The sequence below is a fragment of the Gracilinanus agilis genome, chromosome 4, assembly GCF_016433145.1.
Source record: "Gracilinanus agilis isolate LMUSP501 chromosome 4, AgileGrace, whole genome shotgun sequence".
In the NCBI taxonomy this organism is placed as follows: Eukaryota; Metazoa; Chordata; class Mammalia; order Didelphimorphia; family Didelphidae; genus Gracilinanus; species Gracilinanus agilis.
The window spans coordinates 330,589,829-330,610,487 of record NC_058133.1 but is presented as its reverse complement, the minus strand read 5'-3'; the positions used below and the strand labels follow the sequence as shown (position 1 = coordinate 330,610,487).

The window sequence follows — 20,659 nt, the reverse complement described above, 5'->3', positions numbered from 1 at the left end:
TCATAGTCTAATGGGGCCACAACTATAACAACTTACAAGTAAGCTATATGCAGAATAAAATGGAAATAATCAATGTAAGAGGAAGCAGGAAAGGCTTCCTATACAAGATGGGTCTTTAGCTGAAACTTGAAGGAAGCCAGGGAATTCAGAAGGGCAGAAATGAAGAGAGAGAGAATTCCAGGCATGAGGGACAGTGGATGAAAAGGGCCACTTAGGAGATGGCATATCATACCAGCAACAGCAAGTAGCCTACAGAACAGATTTTTATATTAGCAACACTTAGGATCTGATAATAAAACTTTTATGACTACAAAGCACTTCGCATGCATTATTCTTTGATTTTTTTTTTTTTTTTACAATGGCCCTATGAGCTGGGTGGCATAAGTTTCATTTATCCTCCATTTTGCAGATAAGGAAGCTGAAGCTCAGAGAGGCTGACTTGAAGAAGTTCACAAAACAAGGGTAGGTTATAGGACCTATACATGTACAAGTTCTTTTCACATTTTATACATATTGTAAAAAATGTTCTGTGATCTATATGTAGAATAGAAGTCTTTATTGAATCTAACATTTAGGAAGACTGCTTCAGATTCGAGGTAGCTCCAATCCAGGTCTCCTAGCTTCTCACCCTTCCTATTACATGACTTTCCTCTTTGTTTTCTTTTCCATCTTTATTTCCTGTTTTAGAATTGACATTAAGTATTGGTTCTAAGGCAGAAGAGTGGTAAGGGCTAGGCAATGAGGGTTAAATGACTTACCCAGGATCATATGAGTAGGAAGTGTCTGAAGCCAGATTTAGAGATCTCCTGTTTCTAGGCCTAACTCTGACTTATCCACGTAGCCACTCCTTCTCTTAATTTTCATTGCCTTTTTTTTTCGCAATAGCATATGCTTTTGAGTCAAAATTGCTAGCTCATCATCTCAATTAGCCAAGCTCCTTATTATCTTAAAAGAGGAAAGGGGGAAAAGAACCTACTTATACAAAAATATTTATAGCCACTCTTTTTATAGTGATAAAGAATTGGAAATTGAGGGGTTGTCCATCAATTGGGAATGGCTGAACAAATTGTGGTATATGTTAGTGAAGGAATACTATTGTTCTTTAAGAAATTTTAAGATAATTTCAGGAAAAAGTTATAAAGATCTGTAGGAACGGATGCAGAGCGAAATAAGTAGAACTGGAGCAACATTGTACACAATAACAGCAATATTGGTTGATAATTATCTGTGAAAACTTGGCTACTCTCAGCAATGCAATGATCTGGAACAATCCTGACTTAGGATGGAAAATGCTATCCACCTCCAGAGTTCTTTCAACATCCATGTAATTAATTTTGGTTTGATTTTGGGGTTTAGGTTATGTATGATTTTGCTCTTACAACAATGACTAATATGGAAATGTGTTTTCATGACAATAAAAAAATAAAATTTAATTTTAAAAAAGATACAGAAAAAATAATAAATCAGGGAAGTTAAAAAAAAAAAAGGAGGAGGGAGAAAACTTTTTCTTTAGCACTTGAGAACAATGGATGAGAAACAAGTTTGGTCTTTGGTAGAGCAAAGTTTTTCTAAATCTTGAAATTTAGCCCTAAATAATACAATTTGGCATAAAGGAAGATGAAAAGTTCTTGAGTTCAACAATGAGAAAACCTTTAGGTATGGAGTACTTAAGTAAACATAATGGAAAGAAAACCTGTTCTCATCAATACTTCCAGTTTTAAAAATTAATATAAGAATTCATGATCTTTTTACAGTAACAACAGATTTATGACAAGTATCATTTTGAAAACAGTAGGACTTCCTTACCCAGTATTAAAAGTTCTATAATATTATACTTTTTTCTAGGGAAAACCCCACACTTTGGATTGATTATTCTTTTACTTACTTTAATTTTAGTAGGGACAGCTAGGTGGTTCAGTGGATAGAATGACAGACCTGAAGCGAGGAAAACTCATCTTCTTGAGTGGAGTTCCAATCTGGCCTGATATACTTCCTAGCTATGTGACCCTGAGTAAATCACTTAACTGTTTTTGCTTCAACTTCCTCATCTATAAAATGAGACCAAGAAGGAAATGATAAACCACTCCAGTATCTTTGCCAAGAAAACCCCAGATGATATCACAAAGAATTTTAGATTACCAAGGCATTTTTTCAATTAAAGGTTTGAAGAAACAAAGACTCTCCAGTGTGAGGACAAGCTAAGACTTAAGAATGCCTTTAATTATTAACCTAAGCTCCCAACCCTGAATTTCCACCAAGACATTCCATCTCTTGGCTCTGCATTTTAACTTAATATTCCCTATTCCTGGAATTCTCCTCCTCCTCAATTCTGGCTCTAAGTCCCAATTAAAATCCCATCTCTGATAGGAAGGCTTTCTCAGCCTCTCTTAATTTTAGTGCCTTCCCTCTGTTAACTATCCATTTTGTCCAATATATAATAGCTTGTTTGTATATATTTATGGTTTCCATTAGATGGTGAGCTCTTTGAGGTCAGGGACTGTCTTTTATCTTTTTGTATCTTCAGCATTAATTAGGACAGTACCTAGCACGGTAGTAGGTGCTTAATAAATGTTCATTGATTGATACTGATTGACTGATTACCAGCTCTGGAATGTTTAGAAGGGAAAAGCCTGCCTAGGAACCTTCATATACTTCCTAAACCCTTAGGGACTCATTCCTAAGATAAGATGCTCCATTGTCTTTGGATGATTCCCACCATACCACCCAAAGTAACTTTCAGAAGTAATCTTTCCCTGGTAGTTTCAACCCAAAAAAGGGAGTGGCACCAAGTGAGGAGGGAATATATTTTGAAAGGCAACTTTCAGCAGCAGGAGTTCCACACTGGTAAAATCTCAGACTTTCACTGCTGCAAGTGAAATTGGAATGATATAACATATAATAGGTAACATTTGTATGGCACTTTAAGGTTTACTAAGGTTTTTACAAACATCTCATTTTATTCCTACAACAATCCTGGGAGATACAGGCTATTATTATCCCCACTCTATGGATGAGGAATCTGAGGAAGATATTGGCTAAGTGACTTGCTGAGGGCCACGTAGCTAGGAAATGTCTGAAGTTGGAGTTAAACTTGTGTCTTTCAGAGCTCTATCCAATATGCCAATTGACTATCTAATGTATTTTGGTTGGAAACTCAGTGAGTACTCTCTGCTGGTTTTGCTACAAGGGAGGAGCTCTGGGCTCACTTTTACTTGTTGCAACATCTTAAAAACCTGATTTTAACACACCTATAAGTTGAAATGAAGGGTAGGAAAAGAATCCACACCTACCTGAACAGGTTTGTGAGTTTAAAGAAGGTTTGAAATTTAGTTTTTCACATCTTCAATTCCACCTACATACATTTTCCCCAATTCTTTAACTAATGCTTCTTGCTAAGTAAAAATGAATTACTTTGTTCAGAGCAAAAAGAATCAAACAGCTTTTGTTGCAGTCTCTTTATGATTTATTGAGAATACCAACCAAAGGCAACCATTTTTCCTTTATTTTTATTACACAGTTCAATGGAGATGACTGGCATTCTTATAGAACTTTGCAAGAGGCTTTGCTAGGAAGAAAATATTGAACTTTTTGTGTATATGTAAAGGAAAGGGGACTGCAGCTATGAAAGACAGAATTTAATGAAGAAATCTGGATGCCAAACTGTTATGTTCTTTCCACATGAACATAAAATACAAGATAATAAACATGATACCTGGTACAGATAATCTTTCATCTGAAGATCTCAGAGTCCTTACTACAGCTCTATCTGTAGTAATCAGCACTATTAATCCCATTTGGATGTTTTTCTCCTCATATATCTGGCTCCCCCACTGTCAATAGCTTCATAGAGGTCCTTTTTATTTTCTTGAGTTGCATGTAGGTAACCAATGTAAGCCACGCAAAGTGTAAGTGTTATCATTCCAAAAACCATAACAGGTTTGTTCTGTCAAAGAAAAAAAAGTAATAACCTCATTAAGAATATTCATTTTGAGTGCTTTAGCTATCTTGTACCACTCCTCTTGGCATGCACAGTCATTATTATCAAGCTTAGACTTAGCATTATAGCAATCTTTGTATCATGTTAGCAATGATAATTTTTCAAAGATTATCTAGAGGTGGATATCCAATTTAGGGATTTCTCAGGACCCTTGCAGTTGTTTCTCTCTTCTGTTGCCTGTTCCTTAGATGCTTTGTTACGTGTTAATGCCTCCACCAACAGTACTGGGCAGAGAGAAGTATGAGAGACTTATGTCATGGAATAGATGCTACAGTTGGAATCAGAAGACCTCAGCTCCCTCCATGGGAAGCCACCCTGGGTTTGTTTATAGATTCCTCGTAGGTAAAACAAGAGGATTGAACTACAGGATCCCTGCAGTTCTTTTCTAGCTCTGAAACTCTATGAGAAAGAACTTAAATGCATCAGTTTTAATGGGAGTGGAGGTGAGGAATTGAGGGGCTGTGATTACATTAAGTGTCTGGGGGATGTGACTGTCCCCACAGTATATCTCTTCCCCTTTAATAAGAAAAATTGAGAATTGGTTGTCCTTGCAAAGTGTCTTTTTTTTGTTGTTGTTAGGCATCTATTGTGTATAGGGCAGTATAATGTAGTGGATAAAGAGCTGGGCTCAGAGTGAGGAAGACTAGGTTCAAGTTTTCCTTCTAAGATATATTAGCTGTGTGATCCTGGGCAAGTCATTTAAATCTCTTATTAGTCCTAGGCAACTCTTTAAAATTTTAAATTGCAGAGCAGGTTCCAGTAGTACTAGAGAAAACTTCCTCATTAGCAGTTTGCTATAATAATGAAGCCTCTAAGCTAGTTGAATAACATTCTCTGCCCTCATGGAGCTTCCAGTATAATGAGGAGATATGGCAGATGCAAAAATAACTATAAAGGGGGCAGCAAGGTGGCTCAGAGGATTGAGAGCCAGGCCCAGAGATGGGAGGTCCCAGGTTCAAATCTGACCTCAAACAATTCCTAGCTGTGTGACCCTGGGCAAGTCACTTAACTCTTATTGCCAAGCCCTTACTGCTCTTCTGCCTTAGAACCAATATGTAGTATTTTTTTAAACCCTTACCTTCTGCCTTAGAACCAATTTCTAAGGCAGAAGGTAAGGGTTTAAAAAAAAATAACTATAAAGTGAAAGTTATTAATGTGAGATGAGGGAGAGAGATTTTTTAACTTAAGTTTTTTATCTTTAGACTCCTTCGTCTACAACTAAAGAATCCTCACAATATTTAGCACTGAATATAGCGCCATACACATAGCATATACTTCACAGATATCTGTTGAATTTCAAATATTAAATTATTGGGGGTAACTTCATTTTACAGCTGAGGAAATAATGGAAGTATTGAGAGGTGTAACAATGGATCTTAGGATCTTACAAGTTCTAGAGACCAGAATGTTGCCCAAGACTCCAAAGCTACTTCTTAGCCTGTATATTTTATTATGGACTCTCAGGCCTTGAACCCCTTTAGCATTTTTATATTGGGCAAAAAACCCTCCTATTACATCAGTGCATTTAGCATTCTTAAGAGGTAATGGATAAATTGAAGGGACTCAGGTATCTAGTCCATTAATCTACCTATATTCCTACATTTGCCACATGATGAATTTAAAACTTCAAATTTCATTAAAAGAATGAAAAAGAAACATTTTCCCTAAAATGTTTGAAACAGACATTAAAAGGCAAACAATAAGCTCTCAAGAATCTAAGTTTGTTATTCTTGATTTTCTAAAAGCATTTCCCACATATGATCTTATGCACTACCTACACTTTGGGACTAGACTGTACGGTTTGACCTAATTGACTTCCAAGTATTTTATATTGGAGACTGAAAAACCAAAATACTAACCAGAGTTCAATACTTTGAAGAATGGTTATTTTTACTAGAGCAACACAAGATTTAAATTTCTATTTTAAAATAGATAACTTTCATCAAATCAGCTGCTTTTTTTTTTTAAGTCATTGTGTTCTGAACTTGGATTTAGAACAACCTAAATGTTTACTAGCTATATGACTATGGGGCAGTCAGTTAACTCTTCTTTCTGAACTTCTATTTCCTAATCAGAAAAATCATGATAATATTGGAATTATCTACTTTTCATCATATAGTCAAGAAGTTTATAAAGTTAATAAACTTCGCATTTCTATATAGTTGGAATGAGGAAGGTCTGAGTTCAAATCATACCTCAGATACTTAGTCATTTAATCTCTTAGCCTTAGTTTGATTATCTTTAAAGTGAGCATAATAATAGCACCTACCTAACAAAGTGGTGATCATCAAATAAGCTGACATATATAAAGCTTTCTGACAAATATAAATTATATAAATGCTAGCAATTACTTTTTAAAAAATAATATAAATGTGAGCTAAAATTGAGGCATGAGAATGTTTTAAGAATCACAGAATAGTAGAGTTGGAAATGATTTCATAGATCTTCTAGTCCAACCTAAAGTAGGAATGTCTTCTACCTATTCATGACATATGGTCATCCAGCACCCCCCACTTGAAGATTCCTAGTAACAGGAGACTTGGTGCTCACCAAAGCAATCTATTCCATTTTTTTTTTGTACTGCTCTTATTACTAAAAACTTTTCCTTATGTTAACCTGAAATCTTATTAACTTCTTTCCTGATGGACTTGTTCTGTCCTCTGATCTCAGGATCTCATGATCACCAAAACAAATAGAATCTTATGATCACCAAAGCAAGCTTGAGCTCCAGGAAAAGAGTGGAAAGTAGAAAAAAAAAATGCAATAACCTAAGTTACTTTTAAATCTACATAGGTATATTAAGTAATATAAGTTGGACAAAGTAAGGACAATTTTTCCTAAGGGATGAGATCTTATTTGGTGAACACTCTTCTTGCTAGTATTAACTTGGGAACTTCAGGAGGCATTATTAGGTTATTATTTACAACATGAGAAAATTATTAGTGAAGGATATCATCATGGACTGAAAGGATTCACAAATTGTCTCTTTCCCCTCTCATTCCAAAGTTCTAAGTCACAACAATTTTTAAATGATAGAAATGACAGGGAAAACCATTTTATTTGTTTTTTTTAATTTATGAATTAAACATCATTTTCTATTATGATCCCCAAGAGTTGTAAACATATTTACTTCACATAAATAATGAAAATTAAAGAATTTTCTTTCATTGGAACCTATTATTCACATTCCCAAAGTCTTAACCAACATCAAATCCCAATGAAAAATCAAATGGCATGGGGAAACGCAATGCCTTTCTATTTCCCAAGGTTATGTTAGAATAAAAATATATACTCTTAATTGCTTTTGTATATACTTCTTACAGGTTTAATGAAAAGCTCTGGATTCACAGCTCGAAATAAGGTGGTTGTGCGGGTCCCCCTGAGCCCTGGGATTCGAGAGTCTTTCTCTTTGAGTGGTTCATTTTTAAAGGTTGGGGGCTCAGGTGCTGAAGACATCTTGATTAAAGATGATTTATTACCTAAAGACAAAATAAAAGACATTTTTTCTTCATAACTGTTTCCTTGTTTAACTGTCCTTTGAAATCATTTTATTACAAAGGCTTTTACTTTTAATTGTCTATTCTGGCATATTCTTAGTTTCAATTATTCTTAACTCACACGCTATATATATAGTATATGATGCTATATTTTTTAAATCAGGTTTTAATTATTTCATTATTCTCCAGAAACAACAGATGTCTGGAGAATTAACTCCACACTGTTATAAAGCCAAGGCCCAATAACTTAAGTCACATTTAATCTTGTTATACCTTAGGAATGCTAAAAGTATATGAAAGTCAATGTATTAAGTGCCATCCATCTTCTTCCATTCATCTTTCAAGTTTCTCACACCCATTCCCATACCCACATTCCCTGAGCAAAAAGAATATTTCTTTTAATATTTACTCTCAGGCTCACTAGTCCCTCACAGAACCCACTGTGCTTTCCTCTTTGCAGGGCTCATGTTAGTTGCTTCTCCTTTCTCCCCAATCTACTCCATTGTGCTACATGGGCATGATCTATTTTTCCATCCAATTTAACCACTAGGTTCCTCCTAGTCTTTCTTCATTTCCAAGTTTCCTCTCATTCTCTGTTCCTGCATGTCTTTCAAGTTTCTCTCACCTTTACACTGGGTGCCTACATCTCAGTGTCTTGCTTCTTTTAACAACATTGTCCACTTTTGGAAAGCTTTGTTTTCCCTTTGGGTATTATTAGGCCAAGGCTGACTTACCATTCCTGCCATCTAGTGACCAAAAAAGCTATAACTCTTTACATGCACTGAAAACTTCTAGGAGTGGTTTTTTTAAGCTGAAATTTCATTATGTTGTACAGAAAAATTTATGAAATTAAGACTTAAAGAGTCATACTTTCATTCTGAAAAATTTCTTATTAAGTCTGATCACAACAAACACTCTTTATTAATCAGGTCTTCTGTTTTCACAGACTCCACAGACAACAATTCCCTACTTTATTAAATAGAGAGCAAATCCATCCACATTTTTTTAACTAGCTTGTGTTAGTTACACTGGTCACTAAATATTTTTTGATGTCACTTAATTGTGCGAATACTTCATCAGGAATGTCTGTTCGAGTAAAAAGATAACATCTTAGGCTTTCCATACTTGCTATGGCTTCTGAGTCACAGATGGTTGGGCATCCATTTCTTCATGTTCATCTTCACTTTGGGGTTCCATTTTAACATCAGTAAGCACACTTTCAATAATTTCTCTGTCCTCTGTCTCTTGAGAAACAATTAGATTATTATCTGCAGCAACAAAATCTTCAAAATCAAACTGGTCTGGGACATGAGTGGCAGTGGCTAACGAATGCCATATTTTTTCAAATACTACATTTGGCTTGGGATCTTCTTCCAAGTCCACATCAGGTGATTCCATTGGGATCATACTAGTTTTCTGCCAGGATTTCACTACTGTAAAAGGCTCTACAGACCGCCAGACTTTAGCAATCATGTCAATGGCTTGTTTCATATTAATTTTTTCATTTTTCTCTTAGTCATTCAGATTGAGAAAAAGTTGTTTCATTAGTTGGCTTCTGTAGTGAGCTTTCACTGTGCATATTATGCCCCGATCCAAAGGTTGCAAGGCAGTTTATTGAATTGCAGTTCATTGGTAGAAATTCAATTTAGACATGTTCTAAGTGTGGAATTGTTTGGCGGGCAGAGCAATTGTCAGTTAACATGAGAATATTGCATTTTGCTCCTTTCATCCTCACATCCACACATCTTTTAAATAAATCCTGAATCATTTTAGTATGCATAATTTGAGCTTGGTAATCACATAGGAGCAAATGGACATTCCTAAAACAATGTGGCTTAGCTGACTTGCCAATGACGAAAGGTCTCATCTTTTCAGTCCCTGAAGCATTGCAACAGAATAGAGCTGTCAATCTTCATTTGCCTCCTTTACAAATATTACCTTTGGATGAGAGTGTGATGAGGCAACAACTGATAAAACATACTTGTTTCATCAGCATTAAAAACATCATCAAAGCTGTAGTTAGCAATTAGCTTTTTAATTTCTCCTGGACATAAATCACTAATCTTTTTCACAGGCGTGGTATTCTCTTCATTACAGACTACTTTTGATACAATTCCATATTGTGCATGAAATCTGTTCAGTCAGCTACACTTGCTTGAAATTCATCATGACCAAGAGGGCTGGCAAAGTCCAGGGCCTTCTGCTGAACAAGTGGGCCACTGATGGGGTTATTCCTTGCTCAGACATCTTGATACCATGCAAGCACTGCGGAGTCAATGTCATCATAAATTACACCTCTCATTCTCTTTCGTTTGGATCCCAGTATCCCTTTCTTCACTTTCTCTTCAATTTTGGCTCGATCCTTCAAAAAAGTGGACAAAGTAGATGGAATGATACCAAATTCCTTTGCTATATATCTCCCTTCTTTTGGTCAGTGTCTACTGCTTCTACCACTTTCATTTTCTCTTCCAATGAAAAGTGTCAGAATTTCATCTTTCCTTCCTTAGCCATGGCAGCACGATGGATGGATTATGTAAGTATACTTTGTGATTTAAATGACAGTGTCAGCCAACACTGTGTACCTAGAAGCCACGTACCACAGTCATGTTTCTCCTTGTGCTAATAGTTAGACTGTGAATGTGGGAAAGAGAAAATTCGGTATGAAGTAATCATTCAGCTGAAAGCAATTTTATAGTTAACAAGAAGAAACTTAGAATGGTAGGAATAGGAGAGAATCTTAGAGATCATCTAGTCTAAGCCTATCCTTTTATAGATAAGGAAACAAGAAGCTCAATGAGGAGACATAATTTGAACATGGTCACAATACAAGTTAATTGGAAGATCTAAGACTAGAAGGCAGGACATTCAGTCCCTCAAGAAAGAGGGCGCATCAAAGAAATCATAAGGAAAAAGACTTGTACAAAAATATTTATAGTCATGTTCTTTGTGTTAGCAAAAAACTGGAAAATGAGGGTATGCCCTTCAATTGGGGAATGGCTGAACAAACTGTGGTATCTGCTAGTGATGGAATACTAATGTGCTCAAAGGAATAATAAACTGGAGGAATTCCATGTGAACTGGAATGACCTTCAGGAATTGATGCAGAGTGAAAGGAGCAGAACCAGGAGAACATTGTACACAGAGACTGATACACTGTGGTAAAATCGAATGTAATGGACTCCTGTACTAGCAGCAATGCAATGATCCCGGACAATTCTGAGGGACCTATGAAAAAGAACACTATCCACATTCAGAGGAAAAACTATGGCAGTAGAAACACAGAAGAAAAACTGCTTGAACACATGGGTTGTTGCAGATATAATTTGGGATGTAGACTCTAAACAACCACCCCAGTGCAACTATCAACAATATAGAAATAGGTCTTGATCGATGACACATGTAAAAACCAGTGGAAATGTGCGTTGGCTAGCAGGGGGTTGGGGATGGGGTGGAGGGAAGAGTAAAAACATGAATCATGTAACGTTGGGAAAATCTTCTAAAAATAAAAATTAAAAAAAAAAAAAGAAAGAAAAGAGGAAGCATTCATGACCACAAATTGAATTGGGCATGTTTACAACAACTCAAATATATAAATTAGTAAAATAGTAATTATAATTAGTTAATTAATAAAATAATAACTTCTTATTGTGTTTATATAACAAGTGATTATATTCATTTTTCTCATTAAAATTGCAAAACAGAAACTTATCCTGAGTTAAGATATGTAAAGCACTTTGCAAATCCCAAATCACTATATAAATGCTAGCTATTATATAATATTATTATTATTATTGATGTATTTTAATGGAAATTCAGTCAATAAGGATTAATTCAACCCTAGAAAAATTCACTGTGATAAATTATTGGAACACTTTAACTTTGAACCTTGATAAGTGAAATCAGATGATCTCAAAAGTCCAGCTCAAAATCTTATCATCCTACTACTTGGTTGGGATTTTATTCTTAAGAGGAACTACAAGCTGATTCAAACAAAGGTTTTGATTTCCTCCAGAATCTGGTTGTTATAAGGGGCATAAAATAAAGGGCAGTTCTGAAGGTACCTAAAATCATACTCCTGTTTCAAGGACAGAGCTTAGGTTTCAGAGTTTCCCTTGCAGAAGAAGGAACAATTTCCCAGTTTCAGAAGTCTATTCCAAATGCCCTTGCTACCTGTGCTGCAAAGTATGGGAGGTAGATCTCTTTCTGGTCTACTTCTCAAACAACTGTCTGCATCCCTGCCCCAGTCTTTTGACAAAATCTATCTTTTAAAGATCTGTCTTTTAAAGAAAGGCCAAAATCTATCAATTTCCTTAAAAGGACCTGTAATGGTGGATGGTGGAAATTGATCTGCCAGAGTTGCCATCTCCAAAGATATTACACTTTTTCCTCAGCTTAGACTGTACTTTTGAAGGATTTGCTTTCTAAAATGCAACATTAAGAATTAAAACATGCTAGGGAGTTGGGAGATTAAATCAGGAAAAGGTGATGGATTGCTGCAACTGCCTGAAGAGTGGATGGGAAAGCTGAAGAGGAAGAAAGTAAGAGTGGTCTGTATATATTTTCCTTCTCAGTTCCCCAAAGGCAAGCTTCTCATATTTGCTTGCTATTCTCAATTTCAACATTTCTCTGTGACATGTATTTATGCAGAAAGTAAACTTGCTGAGGGCAGGGACTTTTTTACTTTAAAAACTGGAATACCTGAACCTAGCACACCATAGGAACTAAAGTTAGTTGAATAAATGAATTTGTTTCTCAAAATTTCTCTCAAAGAAATTAGTGTTTTGTTTTAATAGGGTAATTTTTTGTATTCATATTTAATGTCACCTTATATATTTTTCCTCTCAAAAAGATCTTGTTTTAAAGCTATAGTTCTATTCAAGAATAGCCTGGACTTGGATAATATGCATGTATAACATTTATCAAAATTACTATAATGCTAGTAATTATCAAAGGTGGATGTTTTTCAGTTTTCTTGCAAAGATTTTGGTTATATTTGTCACTTTTTGAAATTGGCATCTATCTGAAATTTCTCTTTTTCTTAGAAGTATTACTTATAATTGTACTGCTGGATTTATGCAAGATCTCTTGCATTTGCAAAATTACCCTAGGCAATCCTGTCGGTTAGGAGAATGGAACTCTGCCCTGACAGGTGCTAGTCCCAGGAGCTGACAGTTTAAGCTAGGACTATAAAAACCCCTTCAGAACCAATCTGGGGGTTCTGATTTCCTTGACCTCACCCAGACACCCAGCTACCCCTGACTTCCCCTTGGGGACCCGGGGAGGTTGAAGGGAGGTTGGGTTGTGGATGGTGGGCAGGATTTAGATTAGGGCAGCCTAGCAACAGGGACACCTCCAAACCAATTCATCAACTACATCTATCCAGCTGGTGGACCAAACAACATCAGTGCAGTGTTAAACTATCTCTGGCTGAGGGCTAGTTCCCTCAGCCTGGCCTTACCTTCTAGGTGTATAGCCAACACTTGCCAGTAGCCCGTAGCAACAGCCCCTCAAGAGCCCTAAACCCTCTAATCTCAGTTTTCCCTTCCGTGTTAAAATAAACCCTTAGCCTGAAACTGCGAACTTCTTGTAGTTATAACATCATCTTGGACTAAGGGCTGAGGAGAGGGGAGAATAGCAACCACTTGACTCTAAAGGAAGTACTGGGCAAGCATCCATTTTATTCAGGAAGTGTGTGAGCTTCACTTCCTGTTGAGTTCTGCTTTCACTCTAGCAGAGAGAGGCCCCTCACTCTCCACCTTAAAGGAGCCTATAGGGAGCAAGGAGTCCGACTAGGCATCACAGCTCAGGCTACATATCCCTGACAGTCTCAAATCACCTGCTACTGAAGTTATTGGCTCTCAGGCCCAGGTGACACACTTGTACCACCAGCTCCCCCTATTATCAACCACATTATCTACTTATTACATAACACATCTGGAACTTAAGCCTTTGTGCTAGACTCTTTTATGTTACAAATTCTCAAATAATGTTGAGGTTTGGGCACAAATGAGATTAGGAAACAAGCCAGCTAATATTAATAAATGGTTACTATTCTTGGTGTGACATATTTTGAGAGATTTAATTTGGAGTCAATGGTCTATATTATTTGATAACAGAACACTAAATTTCTCCATCTAATTTTGCCTTTCTCCAGAACAATGAAATCCAATTAATTGCTTCCTCTCCTACTTTTGTCAACTTCATTGAAAATGTTGACAGTTATCCCTAAAGGATAACAAGCTACTGTAACAGTCAGAAGATATCAAAGAATCTTTACCTACTTTTCTTAAAATATTTAGATTGAAAAAATCAAAAAGTAATCTAAGTGATAAAAGATTTTAAAAAACTATTCTATTAAAATTTTACACATTCAAATCAACTTTAAAATATTGGACTTTGTTTGACAAGTAGATTTGAATTGGTGGGGAAAGCCCCAAAGCAAAAAAAATTTTTAATGTTCATTAAAATCCTATCTCTATATCTCATTGTGGCATCCAGGGAGTGATTATATTCTCAAAGCCTCTACCAGTACAAGTACAAGCTCTGATACGTTGTACCACAAGAGGATGCTCCAAATAAATGCTCAGAGATGGACCACGTCTTGTCATCTGATGACTGGCCTGTTTCTAAAGACTACCTTTGTTTAACAAGGCTGATTCTTGGGTGCTACCTTTTTACACACATACATTTTACATTACATCATTTTTAGGCCATGGGAACACTTTTAAGATTAATCAAGCAAGCAATAATAATTTATTAAGCACCTTCTGTGTGAAGAGGTCTGCCAAGTTAGAAGGGATATAATTTGTCTACAAAGGTAAATGGAGAAGTACCCACCCTGACAAAATTAAAGTTTCTTCAAATACTAAAATATCCCATGTATAAGCACCAGATGTCACAAAGGGCATTTCTCAACTCTTGTTCAGTTGTTTCAGTCATGTTTTTTTGTGACCCCATTTGGGGTTTTCTTAAAAGAGATAGTGGAGTGATTTGTCATTTCCTTCTCCAGCTCATTTTACAATTGGGGAAACTGAGGCAAACAGGTTAAGTGCCTTAACCAGGGTCACAGAAGTAGTAAGTGTCTAAAGTCAGACAAACTTATTTCATGCCTAGCACTCTAGCCACTGTGCCATCTAGCTGCCCCTTTCTGATCTCTGCTGATTCTAATTATTTTGAAACCCAATGACCCACTACTAGACAATTACAACTGTCTCCAAATTTCTTTCCCTTCTTCAAGTCTCTCCCCTCTCAGGCATCCAGATAGATAACAAGGTGAAGTTCCTCAAACACAAGTCTGTGTAACCATCCCACTCTCTGCCTCTTCAATAAAATATGAACTCCTCCCTATTTGTTGTTTAAAATCCTTCACAATCTGGCCCTATCTTACCTTTCTAGCTCTGCCAAACATTATTCCACTTTCCACCCATTATGATTCAACAAGCATTCACTTTTGTTTCACATACACAGCACTCTACACTCATGGTGGTAAACCAACAGCACACATGCCAAAGATGGCACGCAGGGACCTCTCTGTGGGCACGCACACTGTCACCCCCAGAGACAGTTACTAAAAAGGCAGAGGGACTTTGGTGGAGCTGTTTCCTTCCCCCACTCCACCCCTTGGCACTTACTCCCTCCCCTGAGTGGGGTAAGGAAGGGGGGCACTTGGTCAGGGTTGGGGACACAGCATGGTGTGGTCTCTAAAAGTTTCGCCATCACTGTTCTATACTCTTGCAATGGCTATCTGACATGATTTCAATGTAATTCTTCCTCAGCTCATCATAGAATCTCTCTTCTTTTACAATCTGGTTCAAACACCATCAGATGGATGAAATGTTTCTAGTCATTTTGCCACACCTACGTATTCACTTGTTAACTCTCCCATTGAATGTAAATGGCCTTCAGACTAAAGACTGTTTCATTCTTTGTACTTATACCCCTCAGTACCTAGAATAGTGCCTGGCCCAAAGTAGATGCTTAATAAATGCTTGACTGATGATGAAGGGTGGGCACTTTTATAGTGAAGAAATGCCAAAAGCAAAAACATTGCTTTTTTTAAGAAATTCACTTATTAACAACTTATTTGGTTTCTACTGTGTATATGCCTCTTGGAGCCTTAATATATACATACAAACATATACTTCTATATATATAATGAGTGGTAGGAATCGGGAAAGGGCCTCAGAACAAATATTATTACCAAATATAGCCTCTGGGCATCATAGAAAAGCTAGTTCTGAATACAGTGATAGGTCTGGAGTTGGGAGGACCTAGGTTCAAATGTGACCTCAGATACTTCTTAGGCATATGACCCTGGGCAAGTCACTTAACTCTCCATTGCCTAGTCCTTGTTGCTCTTTTGTCTTAGATTTCATACTAAGAAGATAAGGGTTAAAAAAAAAAAAGAGGTAGCTCTGATCTTTCAAAGGTAGTAAGACAGCTTTTGAGTAAGAGCAATCATATATATCCTTAGGATGTGGAGTACATTTCTAAAACTTTAATCAGTCCCAGAAGACTCCTTAGAGACCATCTAGTATGAGGTGAGGAGAGACAGTTCATTGAAATGACTTGCTCTGAGTCAGAGACAGAGCCAAGCCAGGAGTACCAGGCCTTTTTTTTCTTTTTTTTTGTCTACACACTGTCTCAAGGTTTTCAAAATTCCACAAAAAACTAAAAAGCAGATTTTTTTCTTTAAGTATTTAAGACCTTTCTAAATAGCTAAGGAGAGAACAAGAATTTCAAGGACTACTGGCAAGTATTATTTCACTGTGAAACTTACTCACATTCAAGTAATTAAGATGTGAATTTTATAAGCAATTTATCCGATTGACTTACTTCAGATCCTTCTCAACTTTTACCATTTCCTTCTCTCTTCTCTTTTGTTGCCATTTTCTTCTTCTCCTACTCCTTTAACTGACAATAATATTGATATATGTGTAAAATGACTTCTTTTTGTAAAATCCTCTTCTAGTGCCTTGGCATGGTGTGAAGACCATCCTGGGTTCTGAATAGCAATCTACAGTAATAGAGCACAGGCTCTGACAAGAATTCTACAAATCTAGAAACAGACAGAGGGCATGGCATATCAGCAGAAGACTGGTTAAGGTGTGAAGATTTGGGGGCACTGAAAATTATGAAGACTATCTTTTAAGATGTGACAGACCTGCTATCTGTGTAGATGGAAGAAGCATAAAAACCAAAGAATTTCAGGTTGTTCTGAAGTCCTGAAGTATTTAATGAATGGAGCTAGAAATTCTCTTTTCCTAATTTTAAAAGCTGGTAAGTGAAATACATAATTTATATGTTCTTTAAAAAAAAAAAACACTAATGGGGGCAGTTGGGTAGCTCAGTGGATTGAGAGCCAGGCGTAGAGATGGGAGGTCCTAGGTTCAAATCTGGCCACAAACACTTCCCAGCCATGTGACACTGGGCAAGTCACTTGACCCCCATTGCCTACCCTTACCACTCTTCTGCCTTGGAGCCAATACACAGTAATGACTCCAAGACAGAGGGTAAGGGTTTTATAAAAACAAATAAACAGGGCAGCTGGGTAGCTCAGTGGAGTGAGAGCCAGGCCTAGAGACAGGAGGTCCTAGGTTCAAACCCAGCCTCAGCCACTTCCCAGCTGTGTGACCCTGGGCAAGTCACTTGACCCCCATTGCCCACCCTTACCAATCTTCCACCTATGAGACAATACACCAAAGTACAAGGGTTAAAAAAAACAAAAAAACAAATAAACAAAACAAAAAAACCCCCACTAAATTGCATTTTACTTTTTGTGGCCATTTATTGACAGCTTTTCTCTGGGTCCCTTAGGATTCTACTGAAAAAAAAAATATTTCCCACTCCTGCATATTTTTTTTTTGTTTTTTGTTTCCCCTTTTCATATCATCTGCCCTCTAATGGAACAACAAAAAAAGCCAGTAAAGGAATATGAAGAAACACCAAGGGTCTCAGATAATACACCTGTAAATAAACTGGAACTGGTTGCATTTGGAACTTTGTTTTCAAGGCTTAAGATCTCCCCTCTCCTTATAGAACCACACTACAATGTCATATTAAAGTTAATGTTGACTCTGAATATTTGGCTGATGGCATTAAAAATTCATTTTGACATAAAATTGGCAGAAGTGTAAAGATATATAGGAAAAGTAGGTCAATATAGTGAAAGTCTAGGTAGCATTTTTTGAGAAAATATATTCTATATATAAGTATCAGATCAATATGGAGGTAAAAATAATGGCAATTAAATTTCAATAAAGATGCAATCTTTTGTAATTTTAGTCTCCCTTTCTTACTTTGCCACAGCAACTTTATAATTTAATAAAAATAATTGAAAGTCTAGAATTTAAAAAAACACCTTAGAAGATAATAATTATTAGCTCATATGTTTATGAGCTGTTTAAAGTTCAAGAGTGCTAAAGCAGAATACAGGGTGGACCCCAGGGTCAAGAAGACATGATTCAAATCATACTTCTGACATATACTAGCTATAGAACCCTAGACAAGTCACTTAAGCTTTAAGGTACCCAGAGGCAACTCTCTTAGACCATAAATTAAGAGACTGTAGCATAATTGCATAGGTGGAAGCAATTTTTTCACCTGGAGTTCCCTATAAGATCAAATCATAGGGCCAGAAAAGTATCACAGAACCAATCACAAATCTAAAGCTGGAAGGGGCCTGGTCTTAAAGGTCACTAGAGAGGCAAGACACCTTAGAAGTCATCTAGTTCAACCTCCTCATTTTATAAATGAAGGCTCAGAGAAACTAAGTTATTTTCCTCAAAGTCACAAAGACTATTTTGCAGAACTGTGATTCAAAATCTAATTTCTGTGTTCTTTCCACAGTTCGTGTCCCCAATTGAAATTTTCAAAACATCCAATCCTTTTTAGATGATACATAATTTTTTTAATATTAAAAGAAAACTATCTTCTTTTTATTTACCTTACTATATCTGAAGAAATGATAATACTCATTTTGAAATGATTTATGAATAACAATCACTGTTATAGGAAACCTGCTGACAGAAGATTAATACCTTCAATTTATCTTCAATATTCCATTTTACAATGTGCAGGGATTCTGAGACAACCATTAGTAAAGTTTATTATTGGGCTGACATTATAAGAGTCAATTCTTAATGGAAGGAAGCATCCAACAGGAAAAGAATCATACATTAATGTGGCATGGAAAAATACAGCTTCTGGACTTTAATGCTACAAAATTACACAAATCACATCTTTTGTGATACGTTTTCAAGACTGTCCTCACTTAAGAGGGGAAGACTGATACATCTAGACTCCAAAATCTCTCATATAGCTAAGAGTAGTTATGGGGTTAGTAAACAGATGGACATACTCCATTATGTTGTGCACTGCTAGTAGGCAAGCCTTTAGCAGTAGGTTGAATATTTTTCTGAGCCTTTCAGGGCATTTCCAATGTGAGAGCGCCAGGGTGAGTGAGTCAGGCATTATTCCTAGTATCTGGGATGTGAAGGGAAAAGGTATCCTTACAGATTAGGGAGGTTTAGAAAAGTGAAAATTTGATGTCCAAGGGTAATATGTGACATCAGATATAAGGAGAGGGAAAAGGGGGCTGAATTAGTTAAAGGTAAGGAAGGTGCCTAAGATGTGTGTGTTTATGTGTTAGTAATACAGTAGAGCTAGAGACCTTAAGGATCATCCATTTGGGGAACATGGAAACAAAAATGCTGTAGCTGTGCAGAATGGCTATGACCCAGGAGGCAGAAGGAAGACAGAGAGAGGATAGTGGAAGGAGGAGGGCACAGGAGGAAAAAAAAGGGTGATTGAAGAAAGTGGAAGGAGAGTAGAGAAGGATGAAAGAAACGAGGAAGAGGAAACCAGAGGCCCAAGAATTGGAGGAAGAGAATAAAGAAGAAGAATATAAGGGGGGAAACAGGAGAAAGGAAAAGGGAAGATGATAGAGGGAGAAGAGCAAAAGGAAAAGAGAAGAAAGAGAGACTGGAGGAAGGAGGAGACAAATGAAAAATTGAAGGAGGATTTTTGGAGGGGACAAGGGAGTTAAGAAGGAGGGGGAAAGACAGGAGGAAGATGGTGGAAAGGAGGGGTATATGTAAGAAAGAAGAGGAACAAGAAGACAGAGGAAAGTGAATGGAAGAAGGTGGTAGAGGAAGAGGTTAATGGAGGGAGGAGAGTAGAAGAAAGAAGAGGGACACGATGACAGGAATAGAAAGAATAGAAAAGAGAAGAGAGGCAGGGAAGCAATGTGGAGGAAGGACGAGAGAGAATAGAAAATGGAGAAAGATGAGGAGCAGGGGAAGGGGGGTACAGAGAAGAGAAGGAAGTGTGGAAGGAAGAGGATGATAAGAGAGAGGAGAGTGGAAGCGGGGTGGAAGAACCTGAATCATGGGAGGGGAGTGGGACTGGAAGGGAGGAGGAAAGGAGGATAGGAGGAAGAGAAAGAAAGGAGGAGGAAAGAAGAAATTAAAGGAGAGAGAAAGCGAAAGGGAGGGGAAAAAAGAAGGGAGGAAGGAGGAGGAATAGAGGAGAAGGGAGTAAAGAGAAGGAAAGGGGTAGAAGGAAAGAAAGGAAGAAGGAGGAGGAAGAGGAGGGGAAAAGGTAAAGGAAGGAGAGAAAGATAAGGAGGAAGAAAAGGAGACTAGAGAAGGGGGCGGAGGAGGAAGAGAGTGGGAAGGGAAGGAGGGAGGAGCTGGGTGCGGGGCCTCGGCATTTGCAGGCCTTGGGGTGAACATGGGGGCGCTACCGAGCCCCAGTCCCGGCCAGGCCGACTGACCCTCATACCCGAAGGGTGTCCTCGCTGGCACCACCGTCCTCTGGCTGCGTCGCTCACCTTCTGCCTGGGCCTGCGCTTCTCAGGTTCCGGTCCTTCCAGGCTCCTGCCGTTGCCGCCGAGAAAGAGAAAGGAGCGCCGCGATCTCCTTCAGCCCGTAGCGTAGCCACCGCCAGCGACCCCTGCCGTCAGGGAGGCCGCAGTGATTTGGGCGTGGGGCAGGGCGGGGCGGAGCGGGGCGGGGCGGGGCGGGGAGGTGCGGGGCGGGGCGGGGCGGGGCAGGGCCGCAGGGTGGGCCCCATCTGAATCAGGAGGGTAGAGGGCGCCACCTGTAGCTTCCTTCATGCCCTCGCTGACTGAGTCTCTAGTAATTGCCTCCTCAGGAGTTCCCCT

At 37.8% G+C, this 20,659-nt stretch overlaps 1 protein-coding gene across 5 annotated transcripts; it reads right to left on the bottom strand.

Annotated features, from left to right (window-relative positions):
* Positions 1–3,451: 3,451 nt before the first annotated feature.
* On the bottom strand, positions 3,452–20,426 carry SMIM8 (small integral membrane protein 8). Of its 5 annotated transcripts, none has more exons than XM_044674118.1 (3): positions 20,278–20,426; positions 7,319–7,476; positions 3,452–3,943 (listed from the first exon to the last, which is right to left on the bottom strand). In XM_044674118.1, exons 2-3 carry the CDS (start codon positions 7,451–7,453, stop codon positions 3,785–3,787), a joined length of 294 nt encoding a protein of 97 aa, XP_044530053.1. In that variant the 5' UTR covers positions 7,454–7,476; positions 20,278–20,426; the 3' UTR covers positions 3,452–3,784. The 5 variants fall into 5 exon arrangements, with proteins under 5 accessions (XP_044530053.1, XP_044530051.1, XP_044530054.1 ...); XM_044674116.1 differs by having other exon boundaries at positions 20,327–20,426; XM_044674119.1 differs by having other exon boundaries at positions 20,270–20,332.
* Positions 20,427–20,659: the final 233 nt, after the last annotated feature.